This window comes from Babylonia areolata, chromosome 12 (genome assembly GCF_041734735.1).
Source record: "Babylonia areolata isolate BAREFJ2019XMU chromosome 12, ASM4173473v1, whole genome shotgun sequence".
Classification (NCBI taxonomy): Eukaryota; Metazoa; Mollusca; class Gastropoda; order Neogastropoda; family Buccinidae; genus Babylonia; species Babylonia areolata.
Genome location: NC_134887.1, coordinates 27,420,168 through 27,438,389, shown reverse-complemented (window position 1 = coordinate 27,438,389; position 18,222 = coordinate 27,420,168). Strand labels below are relative to the sequence as shown.

The window sequence follows — 18,222 nt, the reverse complement described above, 5'->3', positions numbered from 1 at the left end:
TTCGCCGTCAAAATTGATTGGTATCTCGGACGTGCGTTCTCTTACTGATTCACTGATCGAGCTTCACCATCACTGAATTCTTTGCATCAGGCCGCTGTGCGGATTTCACGGCTTCTTCTTTGGGTCAATGAAATTCCATTAACTGAGAATTCATTGGGAGGGTCAGTCACATCGAGTTCATCAAGCCGCCGACTTGCTTCAGTCAGAACTATACTGTGTAATCGGGCCATTTCAACCACACAATTGGAAAACAATGCACTCTGATAACCTGAAATCAGATTCCAGCTGTTGTCGTTGAAGCAACCCGGACTGCGGACTCAGTGGACGGAATGACTGATATCCGGGATGACTGAAGCCGATGGTAGGTTATACTGATACTTACTTCCTGGGCATCTCATCCCACCACTGACTTGCTGTAATAAGCTCATGCTTTAACCGCTGCGTATTAATTTCGCACCAATTAAAGATAAAAATTATATCCAATGCTAAAGTGAATGAAACATGATTCAGTCAGGTGGATCCGAGTTGCCGCCGCGGTCGTCACCGTCAGTGCACTGCCGCGAGTCACAGTGAGGTTTGGATCTTTTGTTGTGTGCGCAGTGAATGAAACATGAGTGATAGACTGCACAAGATTTGGATCGTTAGTTGTGTATGTTTAATACAATCACCAGTTTGTAGATAAATACAGCATGGTCGATCAATGCGCCACGCAACTAATATCATCGACATCTTCCATACTTTTGACGATTCCACAACACCATACATCGAGTCAGCGTCACACGGCCCACAACTTCCGTGACATTAAAGCCAGTTTCGAACTAGCATTATCATCACAGCTATGGTGGTGGAACTGATTTTGTTGTTTTTGATGGTCGCTGGCGCAATATTTGCCAGCAGGATCGACAGCAAACGATGGCTACTTGTGGACGCTGCGATCACATTCCTGTTCGGAGCATGCACCATTCCATTTGCTGTGCAGTCTCAAGAGATGCAGGTAAATCCGCCAACTTTTAAGTGGGTCAGGTGTCATGGATTGTTTACGGGCGACTTGCGCGTGCTCGAGAGCTAAACTATGTTTTCAGTATGACTGCATGGACTTGAAAAGGGCAAGTTTCTTGTTTTAGTATCCCACATTTCTAGACCTGACTAAGCTTATAACCCAGAACATTGTGGTTCTGCCCCGTCTTCTAGAAAACACGCTCGATCGCGCGCATGTGGTTGTTTTTTGCTTTTTTGTGGGCGTTTGTGTAAGTCGCGTATGAGTGTGCGCGCGTGCGTGTGTCAGTTTGTGCGCGCGCGCGTGTCAATGTGTGAGAGAAAGTGTGAGAGAGAAGAGTTTTTAACAAGAAAACATTCTATTTCTCATAATCTTATTCTCTATTCCTTTCTCTCACTTTCCCTCTTTCAAAACTGAAAACTATATCGATCATTTCTCTCGACACACAAATATTGATACACATCTAATATCAGGTAGAGTGAAAAGATGTAAAACTGGATATATGCGCATGTACACAGTACACACACACACACACACACACACACACACACACACACACACACACACACACACACACACACACACACACACACACAGAGAGAGAGAGAGAGAGAGAAGGAAATAAGTTTATTGAGTTGGGATCAAATGTTCTGTAAGCTAAATGGTCATTGTATGATGTGTATTTTATGTTATAGTAAATATTACTTCAATAGAATTCATGCAGTTAGTTAATGTGTGTGAGGCAGACAACAACAACAACAAGAACAAAACAGAAAAAAAACAACAGAAGACAATACACAATATACACAAAAGTACCATCAAAATGGACTCGTATATGTACATGTGTGCACACACACGCATGCACGTGCGCACACATGCACACACACACACACACACACTCACAGACACACGCACACACACTTTATATGACCACACACATTTGCAGTCTGGCACATTCTCCTGTATATGAGATAGTGATGATAACACAACATCATTTTCATTCATCCTAGATGTATATGATAATTGTATTGCCTTCCTGCATCTTCATATGCTCCACACTAAACGATTTTATGCTTTAAATAAACCATAATTCCCAGGAAGTGTACATTTAACTGTCTGCCAGTGTATCTCAATAGTTGATGATGCAGCGATGCTTTAGCCATTTACATTCATCATGGACTGCTGAAAAAGCAAGACTGTCAATGTTCACCCCTGATAAGCACTAGTCACACAGCCTTATCTTAATCATTAGCTTAATACTATAATAGTTGAAATTATATTTATGCCATGAACTGTGTGTTTTGCAGGGTTGTGGCCCTCCCCTACACCCCACCCCCACAACCTCAAACCATGTGGAGTTCGGCAACAAAAGGGGTATTCCTGGCAAAATTCTGTAGAAAAATCCACATCAGTAGGAAAAACAAATAAAACTGCACGCAGGAAAAAAAATACAAACAAATGGGTGGCTCTGTAGTGTAGCGACACGCTCTCCATCGGGAGAGCAGCCCGAATATCACACAGAGAAATCTGTTGTGATCAAAAGAAATACAAATACAAATTTATTCATTACATCCGGAGAAAACACTTGTTGGAGTTTTTCACATTTTAGTCGATTCAGCTGTATAGACGACAGTACAGAGGTCTCCGTACATAGACAGCCAGATTGGAAGTGGTGGGAGCGGTCACATCATGCAAGGAAAGAACAGTGAGGCAGAATGAAAACAGAGTGATCCTGCCAGCGTGGGAAGGAGTGGTCGGTTATTATACAAATAATGAGGCCAGGAAACGATATGATTAACAAATAGTAAAGGGTGGTAACTCTCTCCATTACACAAGGCACACAACTTCAAGTCAGTGATGCTTACGCTACGGATTCAGCTAGCACACAGGTAAATAAAAGGTACATTGGAACAAACCCAGACACTTCCTCAAAAAAGGAAGCGCCGGGCCTGTCCTTATACCAATCATTTGACATGTGCACACAGCAGCAAAGACAGAAGAAATGTGCAAACACAAATTAGCTTTTATTCAAGACTGGCATAACCTCTTTAATCCTGAATAAGCCACACAAAACACATGGACAATACAGAACAAATACATGGTTGCCTCGGTAGTTTATCCACTGGAAATTATACAAATAATGAGGCCAGGAAACGATATGAGTGGTTGGTTGTTTTACATTCCTTGACCTGTGCTGCCAAGAGTTGTTTTCAGGGTAGCTGCAATCCCTTGTGCAGGGCTGTACTCCACAGTTGACAAATAGGATCAAATATTGATCAAGTACTACGTGAGTGTCAAAAGAAGGGCAAGTAGAGGTGGAGGGAGGGGAGGGGGAGGAAACTGACAGCAGAGAGACTGAAAAGAACTGTCCGGATCTGTTGACAGAGGAATCGGATGCGATGAGAAACAAGGAAAACAGTACACAGTGACACTTTCATGACCTTTAGTTATATTCTATACACTTGAGTGCAATAGAATATATGCAGAATTGGTGCAGTACTGTAAAATTATAATCATAGAGTGTGGTGCAGTACAGTACCCAGTGACCATGGTCCAGCTGGTTAATAATGATAACGATGGAAATTTATATATACAGCCTTTAAATGTGCTTTACAGTAACAGCAAAATGTAATAAAAGAAAAAGTAATATGGTATAGTTTATAACTAAAAAATATAACAAGTAACATAACACATGCGCATGCACACACACACAAGCACACGCACGCACGCACACACACACACATACACACACACACACACACACACACACACACACACACACACACAGGCATCCGCACCCACGCACCCTCTCTCTGTCCTCATGCACACACATCACAATCAAGTAATCGGTCTGGATGGAAAAAGCACATTCTTGAATGGTAGGGAGGGATAGGCCTTAATCATGGTAATGGGTAAAGAGATATATATATGTTTTCAGGCCTGACCTGAAAGACTGTAGGGACTGCCTGTGTCGGAGGGAGTATGGCACAGAGTTCCAGAGCTTAGCTGCAGAGAAAGAAAAGGCTCGTTGGCCATGTTTGCACATGAAATTAGGAAGCTGAAAGAGCCTGGTGTCAGCAAAGGATTGAAGGGACCTGGAGGGAATGTATATCTGGAAAAGTTCCTATTGATACTGAGGAACAGAGCCAGTGATAACTTTGAAGCACAGTCAGGAGCACTTGTATTTTATTCTTTGTTCAGCTGGAAGCCAGTGCAATTTATAAAGTAGAGTGCAATGTTGATTTCTTGATGATTTATAGATGAGCCTAGCAGCAGAGTTCTGAATGCACTGAAGAGGTTGAATAATAGATTGAGGACAGCCAGTGAAATCAGAGTTGCAACAGTCGAGACTAGAAACTTTGGTTACACAAGAAGAGACTAGAGTCGTGGTTGCTTCTTCTGTAAGAAACAAACAAATAGCAGCTCTCTGTTTGAGCTTGAAGTAGGCTAGTTGGCAAGTTTTTGCAACATGCTGTTTCAGGGAAAGATCGCTGCCAAGGTCACGGACACAGAAAACTTTATTTTGCATTTTGCAATCAGCCAGTAAGTGTGAACATGTTTTTAATTTGTTGATAAATTGTTCATTCACCTTTTTTTTTCTTTCCTTTTTTTTCTCCTCCCCAGACAACAGGGATAAAGGTGGACGCGTTCCATGGCTACCTGTGTAACTTGTACATCGGTTACTGCCTCATGCCAGCTGTTGCTTCTGTTCTGCTGAGGGATTCCACAGACCCTACCACCACCACCGCCCTCCTCCTGTCTCGCACAGTGGTGGGTTAACACATCATAAAAATGCCAACTCATACAGTTCTCTGTTGTATGATAGTCAATCATTTTTGGACTATGACCATCAGAACAGCAGAGGAGGTAACTGCTGTCCCGACTATTTGGTCTAAAATTTGATCATAGTGGAGAGTGCCTTGCCCAAGTTACATCCCCACTCTCTCGGCCAAGAGGGTTTTAGGACAGTCGGCGCTGGGATGGTTCCCAAAGGCCAACTAGCCCCCAAGGCTGCAGCACTAAGAGCCAATGCAGTTTTGCCTCCTAGTTTGAGAGTCATAGTCCTTCACAAAGACCGAAGCTGTAAGCGATTTCCCATTGCATTGGAGAAACCATTGAAAAAACAGCTGTCAATTTCGCTGTTGGCCCAACTGTAAACTTATGTCAGTCTGTGATGTCAGCTCATATACATACTGGCCAAAGTTCTCTGTTATGAAAAACGATATCACTTTAACAGCCGTGATTTAGTGCTTGGTGGTAGACTGGCCTACAACTAAAAGCAGCTAAAGATAATTTTACTTTAAAAATATATAAAATAAAATAAAAATCAAAGTTTGACCCAGAGTTCAACTTCAGCAAGCAAGGACAGAGTTGACTTTGTTTCCTATATTGTTATCATTATGTGTTGTTTTATTGCACTTGTTTGTTCACTTTCTTTAGGGACGGGAATGATATTCTAAAGGTTGTTATTATTGTTGCCTGGTTGTGGTGTGTGTGTGGTGTGGTGTGCGTGTGTGTGTGGTGTGTGTGTGTGGTGTGTGTGTGTGTGTGTGGTTTGTGTGTGTGTGGCTTTGTGTGTGTGTGTCTGGTGTGTGTGATAATCATTGAGTGTGGAGCATTGTTTTATTCATTTGGGGACAAGCAGTGCATTTATAAAGAGAGGAAGTTGATTTCATTGATGTTGTATAGTGAGCTGCGCAGAGTTGAATGCATGCTGAAAGAGTATTATTTAATTGAGGACGCAGTGTATCAAGGGTGCAACAGTGCTGCAGACTAGAAACTTTGTTCACGAGTGCTGAGTCGTGGTTGCTTCAGTGTAAAAACAAACAATGCGCTGCTCGGAGTGAGTATATTCATTGATGGGAAGTTTTTGCAGCAGTGTTTCAGGAGATATGCAAGTCAGGAGAAAATTTATTTGATTTGGAGATTCAGCATAAGGTGAAACATGTTTTTAATCGGGAAGTATTATTTCATTCTGTTTTCTCCCGAAAGGATAGTGTCGCGTCATGGTGACATGTGTTGCATACAGGTTATGCTTCTTTGCAGCGGGTTAGTTCTGTCTCGGGGATCCACGTACCTCCCAAAGCATTTTTCATAGTGTGGGTTAACTCATCAAAGGTGCCATATGTTGCATTATGAGTATATTTTTGAGTGGGGACTATCAGACGCAAGAGGTGACAGCGTGATTTGCTAAATATTATTTCATTGAGTGTGAGAGTACTTGCCAAGTGACATACCACTCTCTGCAAGGTTTAGGAGTACATGTCAGGTGGTGTGGTTAAGGCCAATCCCAGGTGGACAAAAACAGTTTGCCTACAGGGAGTATATTCCTTCACAGAGAGCTGTAAGCGTTTCCATGCATGGGTGAACAAAACAGTGTGTCAATTCGGGGCCATATGTACATTGAGTCTGTGATGTCGTCATCAAGGGTTTCTGTAGAAAAACGTTTCATATTACAGGGATTTATTGCATTGGTGTGAGATGTGTCACAACTAAGCGTAAAGTAATTTTACAATAATATATAATTTAATTAAGTTTGACCAGAGTTACTTCGCATACAAGGACAGGTGTTGATTACTAGTATTATTTCATTGATGTGTACGTGTGGGGTGTGGTGTGTGTGTGGATGTGGGGGTGTGTGGGGGTGTGTGGGGGGGTGTATGGTGTATGTGTGGTGTGTGTGTGTGTATGTGGTGTGTGTGTGTGTGTGTGTGTGTGTGTGTGTGTGTGTGTGTGCTTTCATCAACAGAAGGGGAGGTGGAGGGGAGTGGTGTGGGGGGTGGTCAAGACAGAATTAAGAGGAACGTTGGAAAATGGATTCCATTGTTGTTATTAAACCAGACACTGCAAACAGTGCTGCAATACAGGGAGTAACATTTGATTGAGTGCTGGAGTAGTGTCGCATCAAGGGTGACAAACAGTGCTGCAATACAGGGAGTATTATTTCATTGAGTGCTGGAGTAGTGTCGCATCAAGGGTGACAAACAGTGTTGCAATACAGGGAGTATTATTTCATTGAGTGCTGGAGTAGTGTCGCATCAAGGGTGACAGTGCTGCAATACAGGAAGTATTATTTCATTGAGTGCTGGAGTAGTGTCGCATCAAGGGTGACAAACAGTGTTGCAATACAGGGAGTATTATTTCATTGAGTGCTGGAGTAGTGTCGCATCAAGGGTGACAAACAGTGCTGCAATACAGGGAGTATTATTTCATTGAGTGCTGGAGTAGTGTCGCATCAAGGGTGACAGTGTTGCAGTACAGAGAGTATTATTTCATTGAGTGCTGGAGTAGTGTCGCATCAATGGTGACAAACAGTGCTGCAATACAGGGAGTATTATTTCATTGAGTGCTGGAGTAGTGTCGCATCAAGGGTGACAGTGTTGCAGTACAGAGAGTATTATTTCATTGAGTGCTGGAGTAGTGTTGCATCAAGGGTGACAAAAAGTGCTGCAATACAGGGAGTAACATTTCATTGAGTGCTGGAGTAGTGCTGCATCAAGGGTGACAAACAGTGCTGCAATACAGGGAGTATTATTTCATTGAGTGCTGGAGTAGTGTCTCATCAAGGGTGACAAACAGTGTTGCAATACAGGGAGTATTATTTCATTGAGTGCTGGAGTAGTGTCTCATCAAGGGTGACAGTGTTGCAATACAGGGAGTATTATTTCAATGAGTGCTGGAGTAGTGTTGCATCAAGGGTGACAAACAGTGCTGCAATACAGGGAGTATTATTTCAATGAGTGCTGGAGTAGTGTCGCATCAAGGATGACAAACAGTGTTGCAATACAGGGAGTATTATTTCATTGAGTGCTGGAGTAGTGTCGCATCAAGGGTGATAGTGTTGCAATACAGAGAGTATTATTTCATTGAGTGCTGGAGTAGTGTCGCATCAAGGATGACAAACAGTGTTGCAATACAGAGAGTATTATTTCATTGAGTGCTGGAGTAGTGTCGCATCAAGGGTGACAGTGTTGCAATACAGAGAGTATTATTTCATTGAGTGCTGGAGTAGTGTCGCATCAAGGATGACAAACAGTGTTGCAATACAGGGAGTATTATTTCATTGAGTGCTGGAGAAGTGTCGCATCAAGGGTGACAGTGTTGCAATACAGGGAGTATTATTTCATTGAGTGCTGGAGTAGTGTCGCATCAAGGGTGACAGTGTTGCAATACAGAGAGTATTATTTCATTGAGTGCTGGAGTACTGTTGCATCAGTGGTGACAAACAGTGTTGCAATACAGGGAGTATTATTTCATTGAGTGCTGGAGTAGTTTCACATCAAGGGTGACAGTGTTGCAATACAGGGAGTATTATTTCATTGAGTGCTGGAGTAGTTTCGCATCAAGGGTGACAAACAGTGTTGCAATACAGGGAGTAACATTTCATTGACTGCTGGAGTAGTGCTGCATCAAGAGTGACAAATTGTGTGCAAGTGGTAGATGGCAAAGTCTGTATCTGTTAATCTCCACGACACTACAGACATTAATATGTGTGTATGTGCGCACGTGCGCGCGTGTGTGTGTGTCTGTGCGTGGGTTTGTGTGTGTGTGTGTTTATGAGTGTGTGTTATAGGACTACAGTTGGCTTTCATAGCCCAGCTGACCTGTTAATAAAAGCATAGAAATAATTTGCAGATAGGTGACTTAGTGTACTAGGGAGAGTGTGTTGTTGTTGTATTGTTCTGGAAGAAATAAAAAATCAAACCTGTTAAATATTGTTAACAGTTAACCAACTTCTTTTGCAATAATAAAATGCAATACAATACAATATAAAACAATGCAGTGCAATGCAGTGCATCGTGATTTATCAGACAAGAACTTATTTGCGTATCCAAAGGCTCATCACACTCACCACACAGTCCCTTATCCCAGTCGAGTCTGACGTTCACTTGTATTTAAACAAAGCAGAGGTTGAACTAAGATGTCTAAAAAGTAAAACATATCGGGCTTAATACAAACATGAAAGTAACAAAACACTTTGGCTTGATTTAATGTGCAATCAAAGAGATATGACCTAAAATAACATGTATTGACAAAAAAAAAAAAAAAAAAAAAAAAAAAAACATTCGTGATTTGGGTTTTTGATGGATTTTGATTCTTGAACATCTCTTCTATCATATGCATAAGTTTTTCCACTGTAAAGATGTCTAACAATGAAAAAATTGCCCATAAAGATTGCTTGCTGAATCACGAGAGTATTTATTATTTTTTTGTTCAGTTTCGACGCAAGTCGTCAAGTTTCTGGCCTTGACAACATACCTTGGACTTGCTCAATGATGAGTAAACCTACAACCATGAGACTTTGCATGATTGTTTTATGACATGTTATTGAAGTTTTGTCACAAGTATGTATGAAAATATTCTCTGGGTTTTAATTCAGAGCAGTTCCAATCTTTTTACCCATTGTAAAAGATTTCACAATACCCAAAATTTCAAAAATTCATAAAAAGTACAATAATTGAAGGATCAACACAATCTCACATGAAAATGAAGATAATGTCATTGTGTATCAAGTCCACATAACAAAAAGTGTCTGCATGCACCACATGGACCACAAACCCAATTTCTTTGATACATTGTTTAGCGGCCATTTTGATTTGTTTCCATAGCAACGGGTATTCACAGAAATCTAAGAACACTTTTTTTGTGATCCACAAGTGATGATACACCTAGTAAACAAAACCAAAAAAAAAAGAGAGATATAATCGGAGATTAAAAAAAAAGTCATTATTTGACTGCAGTGTCTGACCTTAAATGAATAAAACAATTTCATCAGTACTGGGCTCATACATCAGCTGTGTGTGCAGGGACCAGGGCTTGCAACACTGGTCATTGCCTATGGACATTTTTTCACCAGTATTTTTAACTCCATGGTAAGATCACATTCCTTTTTTTCTCTCCCTTTGTATGAGTATGAGGTGAGTTTCTGTTTGTGTGTGTGTATGTGTGTGTGTGTGTGCGCGCGCACACACACATGCATGCATGTGTGAGTACTTGAGTGATTGTGTGGGTATATGAGGTAGAAAACACACACACACACACACACACACACACACACACACACACACACACACAACACACACACACACGCACACACACATGTTGGTATTTATGTGTCGTGCAGGTGGTTGCTTTACTTCCTTTGATGTCTTCACAAAAAAAAGTGTGATTTTTTTTTTTTTTTTTAATGGATGTGAAGCTTCCAGAACCTGATTCTTTTCCTTATTTAAAATGTTTAATGACTCCCCCCCACCCCCCTCAACACACCCATACACACTTCACACATACACCTACACATCACCCACCCATCACCCCACCCACCCACACACACACACATACACACACTCCTTGTGCTCACACATACACTTTCATTTCCAGACTTGCACGCAGACAAACACACATGCACACACACACTTTACTTTGAATTTTCACACACACACACACACACACACAGAGAGAGAGAGAGAGAGAATTTCAGTGATATATATATATATATATATATATATGTGTGTGTGTGTGTGTGTGTGACAGAATCACTGAAATATATATGTATGTATCTATAAAAATATAGATATATATATGTGTGTGTATAGAGATATATATATATATAGATATATATATATATATAAATACTGGTACACAGACACATGTGTACACATACAGAATTTCAGGGATTTTTTTTCGACATTATATGTATATATATATATAATTATATATGCGCGCACGCGCGTGCACACACACACACACACACACAGATATATATATATATGTATGTATGTATTTGTTACCAATTTCAGCATCTGGTTTACGGAGTGCTGGGCAACGCAGTGTGGACAGCGGTGAACGCCTACCACCTGTTCCTGGGAGGCAAGGCCAACAAGCGAGGCGTGAGCACCAAGGTGGACTTTTTCCTCAAAGTGGACCTGGCCATCGCGCTCTGTTACGCTCTGCCCGATTTGCTGCTTCCTGATTTATTCATGGGCCTGTTGCTAGGGGTGAGAAAGAGAAAATTTATTTTTTATTGATTCACTGACGGGCACAATAGCCAAGTGGTTAAAGCGTTGGACTTTCAATCTGAGGGTCTGGGGTTCGAATCTTGGTAACGGCGCCTGGTGGGTAAAGGGCAGAGATTTTTCCGATCTTCAAAGTCAGCACATGTGCCTGGACCCCCTTCATGTGTATACACAAGCAGAAGATCAAAAATGCACGTTAAAGATCCTGTAGTGCGTGTCAGCGTTCTGGACACAAGAACATACCCAGCATGCACACCCCCGAAAATGGAGTATGGCTGCCTACATGGCGGGGTAAAAACGGTCATACACGTAAAAGCCCACTCATGTTCATAAGTGTGAACATGGGAGTTGCAGCCCATGAACAAAGAAGAAGTTTATTATTGTTCTGTTATGCTGTTCCCAATTTGCTGATTTTTTATTTACTCATGGGCCTCTTTCTAGGGCTGAGAAAGAAAAGATTTATTGTTCGATTGATACACTTGTTTATTATTTACACACACATATATAGTATCTATATAAAAATAAAAGGAGTAGATGTCTGACCGTAGTGTAATCCTAATGCCTTGAGATTTTTAAAAGTTTTCTTCTCCTTCAACTCTGTGGAGAGTCACTGGGGCGCCGCAGAGAAAAACTGTTCACCAGATTCCTCCTGGTCGGTGTGTGCTTTGCGTTGACTTGGTTGAGCATTTGTATGGTTTCACAGTCCTGATATGTCCCTGTGCTGTCTGCTGGACAATAACTATAAGCATCGAGAACATGTCAGTTGTGTGTCAAAGCTTGGGTCTTCTTCTGTGTTCGTGGGCTGCAACTAACACGCGAGTGGGCTTTTACGTGTAGGACTGTTTTTAACCCGCCATGTAGGCAGCCATACTCCGCTTTCGGGGGTGTGCATGCTGGGTATGTTCTTGTTTCCATAACCCACTGAACGCTGACATGGATTACAGGATCTTTAACGTGCGTATTTGAACTTCTGCTTGCACATACACACGAGGGGGGTTCAGGCACTGGCAGGTCTGCACATATGTTGACCTGGGAGATCGGAAAAATCTCCACCCTTCACCCACCAGGCACCGTCACCATGATTCGAACCTGGGACCCTCAGATTGAGCGTCCAACGCTTTAACCGTTTGGCTATTGCGCCCGTCATAGCTTGGGTCTCTGCGAACGGTTTTCCTGTCCATTTTGTAGTGTTGTCAGTTCATCAAGTTTTGTGTTTTCTGTCTTTCCTCCTCCCGTCTCTCTTCCTGAACAGTTCCCTTGGGCGTTGTTTTAGCAATTTACCCAAATAAAAAGATAGGTACATTTTTTTCCTCACCATATTCACTCTTCTGTTGCTTTTGTTGCAAACCAGCTTAATAATTTGTGTAATATCTTTTGAGATGGTATATGTATATCAGGGTTCGTCATTAACATTTTTTCACATGAGCGCCTGCGCTCTAGTTTCAGAATTTTGATGAGCGCAAACTGAAAACCAAGAGCGCACACTAAAAACATAGAGCAACAAGTCTCAAACATAAATTCATTTTGATTTTGCACGGCCGCGAAATCGATCGTGTTCTCCACTTTTCTACTCTTCAAGTCTGAAGAGCGCTCTTTTGCATAGCCTCCCCTGATTCACTAGGCCTACTTCCGGTTGAACTAACAAAACGTAAACAGACGGCTTTCAAACTTCGGTAAATGCAAAACGATCGCGCTTTTGACTCTTGTTTGTGATGGACAGTGGAATAACAATTTAGATACAGTAGTGTATGCTTATGTCTTTTCAAAATCAAGAGCGCAAGCGCTCTGAGTCAAGGAATTTTCCAGAGCGCAATTTGTTTTTTCAGAGCGTTCCGCTCAGCGCTCCCGTTAGTAACGAACCCTGTATATGTATGTATGATAGTCAGTTGTGTTCGACTATGACCAGCATAACAGCAGAGGAGGTAACTGCTGTCCCAACTATCTGGGCTAGAATTTGATTATAGTGGAGAGTGTCTTGCCCAAGTTGCATCCCCACTCTTTCAGCCAAGAGGGGTTTAGGACATTGGGCTTTGGCCCACCTAGTTTGAGAGTCATGGTCCTTTACAAAAGACTAAGCTGTTAATGGTTTCCCATTGCATTGATAATACAGCTCTCACTTCGCTGGTAGCCCAACTGTAGACGTTATGTCAGTCTGTGATATAAACTGGGTGGTGGGCGTAGAGATGGTATAAAGATCACATGAACAGAATGTGAAAGCTGTCTCATTGGTACTGTAAAGACAGACCTCTCCATTGAGGCACTAAGCTTTGTTCCTCTGCCTGGCAAGCAAAGAGAATTTTCCTTTCGGTTTCAGCTGTTTGTGGGATTGGCCATGCACTTTTATCCACATTTCACAGTCTTCTAGCCTTGTTTTTGGCATTCAAAATGGAAAGAAAATAGCTTCGTTTTTTTGGGGGGAAACACAAGTCAGACGTACTCTGACCATAACAACCATATACTTTTTTCTGCCATGTGCAAGTCTTCAAATGTCCTGTCTCAGCCATGCCAGAAAGCTTGCTAAGATAAGCTGGCATGGACCATGTGCTCTGCTATTTATTATGTGGCACATGCTTGGCTGAACTGTGTTGTGCAGCTAGGATGACTGATAGACACGTGTAGAGATGGATTGCTTGATTCTTCACATCTCGGTGTGTGATTACAACTCATAAAGAGCAGCTATGTTATAGTGAAACAAACTGTGCACATATCTGAAGAAAAAAAAAAGAGCCGCTATAGTGAAACAAACTAATTGTACGTAAACAACTAAAGAAGAGCATGTGGCAAAGTGGTTAGCATCACGGACTGACGGCTGGGAGGACGCGGGTTCGAATCCCAGTGGAGGTGGGTTTTTCAGCCCATGGCCGGCTCCTACCCAGAGTTGAGTGTGCTGTGGGCTTAAATGGGGAGACTGGGACCACACAGTTGAGTGTCATCCACTTCAAGGATGCGTCTTTGGATTTGTTGCTATAATTACCTGACCATCACTGCAAGTGTCTGTATTTCTCGGGCCTGGTTAATATCGGGATATCATTATGACAGGAAGCGTAGAGTACAGCCTTTTCATGCAGTCCTAAACCAGAATGGACCTCCATAGCAATATTGTCATCCTCCTCCTCCTCCATCATCATCAATATAAACAAAACAGTCTCAAAGTCTATGGCCTTTCATGCCCTGCTCTCATGGTGACCTCATTTTCGATACCCCTCTACTTCTGTGCTTGGGGTGAGTCCTGTCAATGTCTTCAGTGTCTTCAGTATATATATATATATATGAAACAAAGCAGATGCCTGACTGATGCATAAATCCAGCACACTGATCAGTAACTGAATTGGAATGATGCAGCCTGAAAATGCCCCATGCCATTTTGCTCATGAGGTGAAAATAAATGAGTCAGTCAGTAAGTTGATTGCTGATGCTGTGCTTGCAGAGAGAACCAGATGCTTTACACCTTCACCTGATGCAAGTGGGAGCTGGTGTTCACCTCGGAACAGCGGCCCTGGCTTACATGGCGTTCAGATTCAGCTCCAAGGAGCACAAAAAGGCCGTGCTTCTAAGTAGAATCGCTGTAAGTTGTATACGATTTACAGCTCCCGTCAGACCAACGGATGAGAGGGAGAGAGAGAGAGAGACAGTATATATATATAGAGAGAGAGAAAGAGAGTGAGAAATAGAGAGCTGTATGTGTACATGTATTTTGAACTAACTTCTCTAAACAGTTTTAACTCCTTCACCACCAAGTTCTTTCCTTTTAGATACAATGCTCTCAGTCACAGGCTTCGGTTCATGTCAAAACAACACAATGGACTTGATCACATCAAACTGGGTCAGGGAGCAAAGGTTAGTCAATGTTTTATCGGGTGGGAAACTGGCTGCAGCCGCCAAGCTTTGTTACAATGTGAAAAACGGTCTTGTTAACATGACCCTTCATGTTAACTAAAGTCGTCTATGGCAGCGCACTGTCCAGTCAACTAAAGTTGCTTATGGTGGTGAAAAGCGTTAATGATAATAATGATAGTCCACTTTATCAATTGCCTTTCCATGTAAAGCATGTACAATTGAATTGTACGATGTAAATATCAACTAGTAAAACATGCATTTAAACACTGAAAAAATTTTTCTTTTTAACTTTCATTCATAGCCCTGCACAGACGTCCAACAAAAACATGAAGATATGTACAGACACATGCAGAAACCATCGTATACAACACAACACTCATACATATCATACATCACAATACCCAGATAATGCACATTTCGTATCTCAAAGCAAAGAGGGATCGAAACAGCTTTCAGTTCTAAGTGTCTGCCATTAACTGTCTGGCCTGAGATTCATTCCACTTTTCTGCCCTCCTTTGATGATGTGATTTCACAACACTGCATGCACTCTAAACAACCGATTTTGTCAGGGTTATTATATGACCCCTTTTGGGAGTTTGTTTTTGGGTTTTGTCCATCATGGTGAGAAAAAAAGGCGTCGTTATCAGTTTCTAAAAGCTTCCAGTACATAACTGCTTTATAGTGGAGTGTGCAGAATCTTTTGGCGGGGTTAATAAATAAACAATTGTTGTTGTTGGGTTTTTTTGGCAGATCATGTCGCTGATGTGGATGTTGAGGACATACTCGTGGATCATGCTGGAGACAAGCACCTCCTTTTTCAGCTATTTCATGGCCTGTCTGGGGTACCTCCCCTTCTTCCCTGCCTACGTTGGCATCAGGATAAAGGACTGAGCTCTACAATAATGGCTTTCCCCAGTTTTCATCATTCATCAACACAGCAAACTGCTGTTGTCCCGTGCAGTTATTCCCTTCCCCCTTTTTATTTCTCCTGGCTTTGAAAAATTAACATTTAAAGATGTGTGCATGTTTTTAAACATACAGTTGGCTATTTCGCAAGTCATACTTATTTTGTTGGTTTCCTCTGGAGATGTGTGGGATTTGTGTGTGTATCTGATGTGTGAAAAAAGTGTTAAGGCTCTGCCAGTTTTCAGTGCTGTTTTCTTCTCCTTTTTTTGTTGTATTTCTTGTGTAAAAAATGAGACATCGAAAGAAGGGAGTGAGCGCTTGCAAGAAAATGGGGAATCTTTCTTATATCTGCAAGGTGTCAGCTGCGACTGGAATCATTGCTAGCAGACTGGATTCGGACTTGGGGATGGGGACTTGACCACACTGCAAGTTAAGCTGAAAGTTTGACCACCGTGCAAGTTTAGCTGAAAGCTTGACTGCAGTGCAAGTTTAGCTGAAGCTTGACTACAATGTAAGTTTTGCTGAAAGCTCTACAGTGCAAGTTTAACTGAGAGCTTGACTACAGTGCAAGTTCAGCTGAAAGTTTGACTACAGTGCAAGTTCAGCAGAAAGTGTGACCATAATAAAAATGCAAATGAAAGCTTGACTACAAGTTCAACTGAAAGTTTGACAACAGTTTAATTTCAACTTAGTTAAGTTTGACTATAGTGAAAATTCAACTGAAAGCTTCAAAATGGCATAGACTGTACCAGTTAATGGGGGGGAGGGGGAGAGATGACAGAGCTATGAATAGGGGATGAGACAAAATGAAAAAGTCGAGTGAACAGCTGATGAATTGAACTCAGATTCCAGTCTAGATTCTGATGTCATTAGTCATGAAGCATATGGGATAGGCAGAGCCATTCTGCCCAGCCAATAAATATGTAGGACTGATTTTCAGCAGATGCAGCTTATCAGATGTATTGTTTTTTTCAGCATATACTCATCAGATGCGTCTTTTTCAGCAGATGTGGCTAACACATAGCTTTAAATTCAGGGGATATGTCTTCAGTACTGTATGGCCTCACTGATTGTGAATTACAGTATGTCCTTTATCATGGCTTCATCACTTTCAGCCCCTTGGTTAGGCAAACTGAAGAATCTCTGGGTCGGAGTGAATGGCTGATATGAATTACTGTGATGGACTGCTGCATGTCTGTTTTCATGATTAAAATTAAGATTTCTCTTTGTAAGGTGGTGTTTGCCACTAGACAGTAGTTTTAACTTCCTTTCATAGTTAATGAGACAGATTACAAATTTGGTGAGGCTTTCCCTTCACCATAGTATAGGATGTTTCTTTTCTTCTAATTGTAATTAGATAGACAAACAATGTAAACATGTACTTTGTTGTTTGAATTTGTTGCCGCCACTTTTCACCTTCATAAATTCATAAAGGCAGCATGTTTTTTTGGGTAATTTTGTGGCTGAAACTTTTCAGCTTCACAACATTATGGTTTGTTATGGGACTCCTGAGCTGAGGGAGTATCAGTCCAATGTGATACTGTAACATTTTTTAAAAAAAGAAGAAAATTGAACACCGTATTTTTACTGATTTCAGGAATATATTACTTTTGATTTTGTTCAACAGGCTACATCCACTAGAGTGCTCAAACCAACTCATTGTTGCTGTACAGGTACATGATGATGAATTATTTTTACAAGATCAGTGGTGTTTTGTTCACCACAGGTCAAAGGTAATGGGTTGTTCGTAATCCAATTTTCATCGATAAATGGCACAGACTTCTTTTCATGCATTCAACTCTGCAAACATTATCAGCAATTCATCAACATTGCAGCATTACCTTTCCTAAATTTGTGAAATAAATTACGTCATCAAAATAGTATAATTGTGGTATATGTGTATGATATTCAGTCAAATTGTTAACAAGATTTTTTTTTGTTTTTTGTTGTAGTACTTTTATGTTCTATGATTATAGTGAACTATGTGCAGTGGGGAGACTGTGCTACACAGTATTTTGAAAGACATTTTCCTGTGTGTTGGCATCTTTTTTTTTTTTTGCTACACACAGTATATGGAAAAGCATTTTCCTGTATGTTAGCATAACATTATATTTTTCTGATGTTTCTATTCTCTGCTTCAGTTTACAACACTTTCGTTCCATATACCTTTTCTTTGGATCAATTTTCCAACAACTGCTATCAAGCAGATGCCTCCTTTGTGTTGAAATCTTGGAGTCTTTTGTGTTTTTCTTTTAATATAGCTTATTGTACAGTCCAGGTCTCAACGGCAAACAGTACTATACATGCTGAAAGAGCAGGCTGTACAACATGTATTGCATATCAACCTGTATTTTGTGCATGTTGTCATCCTTTTGGTAGCTTTTAAGGCCAGACACTACAGTCGAATAACTTTTTTTCCTCTCCAACTATATCTCTTTTTTTTGTCTACTAGGTGTACCATCACTTGTG

At 41.2% G+C, this 18,222-nt stretch overlaps 1 protein-coding gene across 1 annotated transcript; it reads left to right on the top strand.

Moving 5' to 3' along the window:
* The first annotated feature begins 816 nt into the window (after positions 1-816).
* Positions 817-17,304, top strand: LOC143288489 (uncharacterized). The gene is made up of 6 exons (XM_076597053.1): positions 817-994; positions 4,622-4,768; positions 9,805-9,870; positions 10,795-10,992; positions 14,438-14,575; positions 15,598-17,304. Exons 1-6 carry the CDS (start codon positions 839-841, stop codon positions 15,736-15,738), a joined length of 846 nt encoding a protein of 281 aa, XP_076453168.1. The 5' UTR covers positions 817-838; the 3' UTR covers positions 15,739-17,304.
* Positions 17,305-18,222: the final 918 nt, after the last annotated feature.

Excerpts from the sequence above, each read along its gene's own strand:
- LOC143288489 (XM_076597053.1), top strand. The coding sequence starts at position 839 with ATGGTGGTGGAACTGATTTTGTTGTTTTTGATGGTCGCTGGCGCAATA. Across the intron at positions 995-4,621 it reads TGCAGTCTCAAGAGATGCAG|ACAACAGGGATAAAGGTGGA; the intron begins GTAAATCCGCCA and ends TCTCCTCCCCAG. Across the intron at positions 14,576-15,597 it reads TGCTTCTAAGTAGAATCGCT|ATCATGTCGCTGATGTGGAT; the intron begins GTAAGTTGTATA and ends TTTTTTTGGCAG.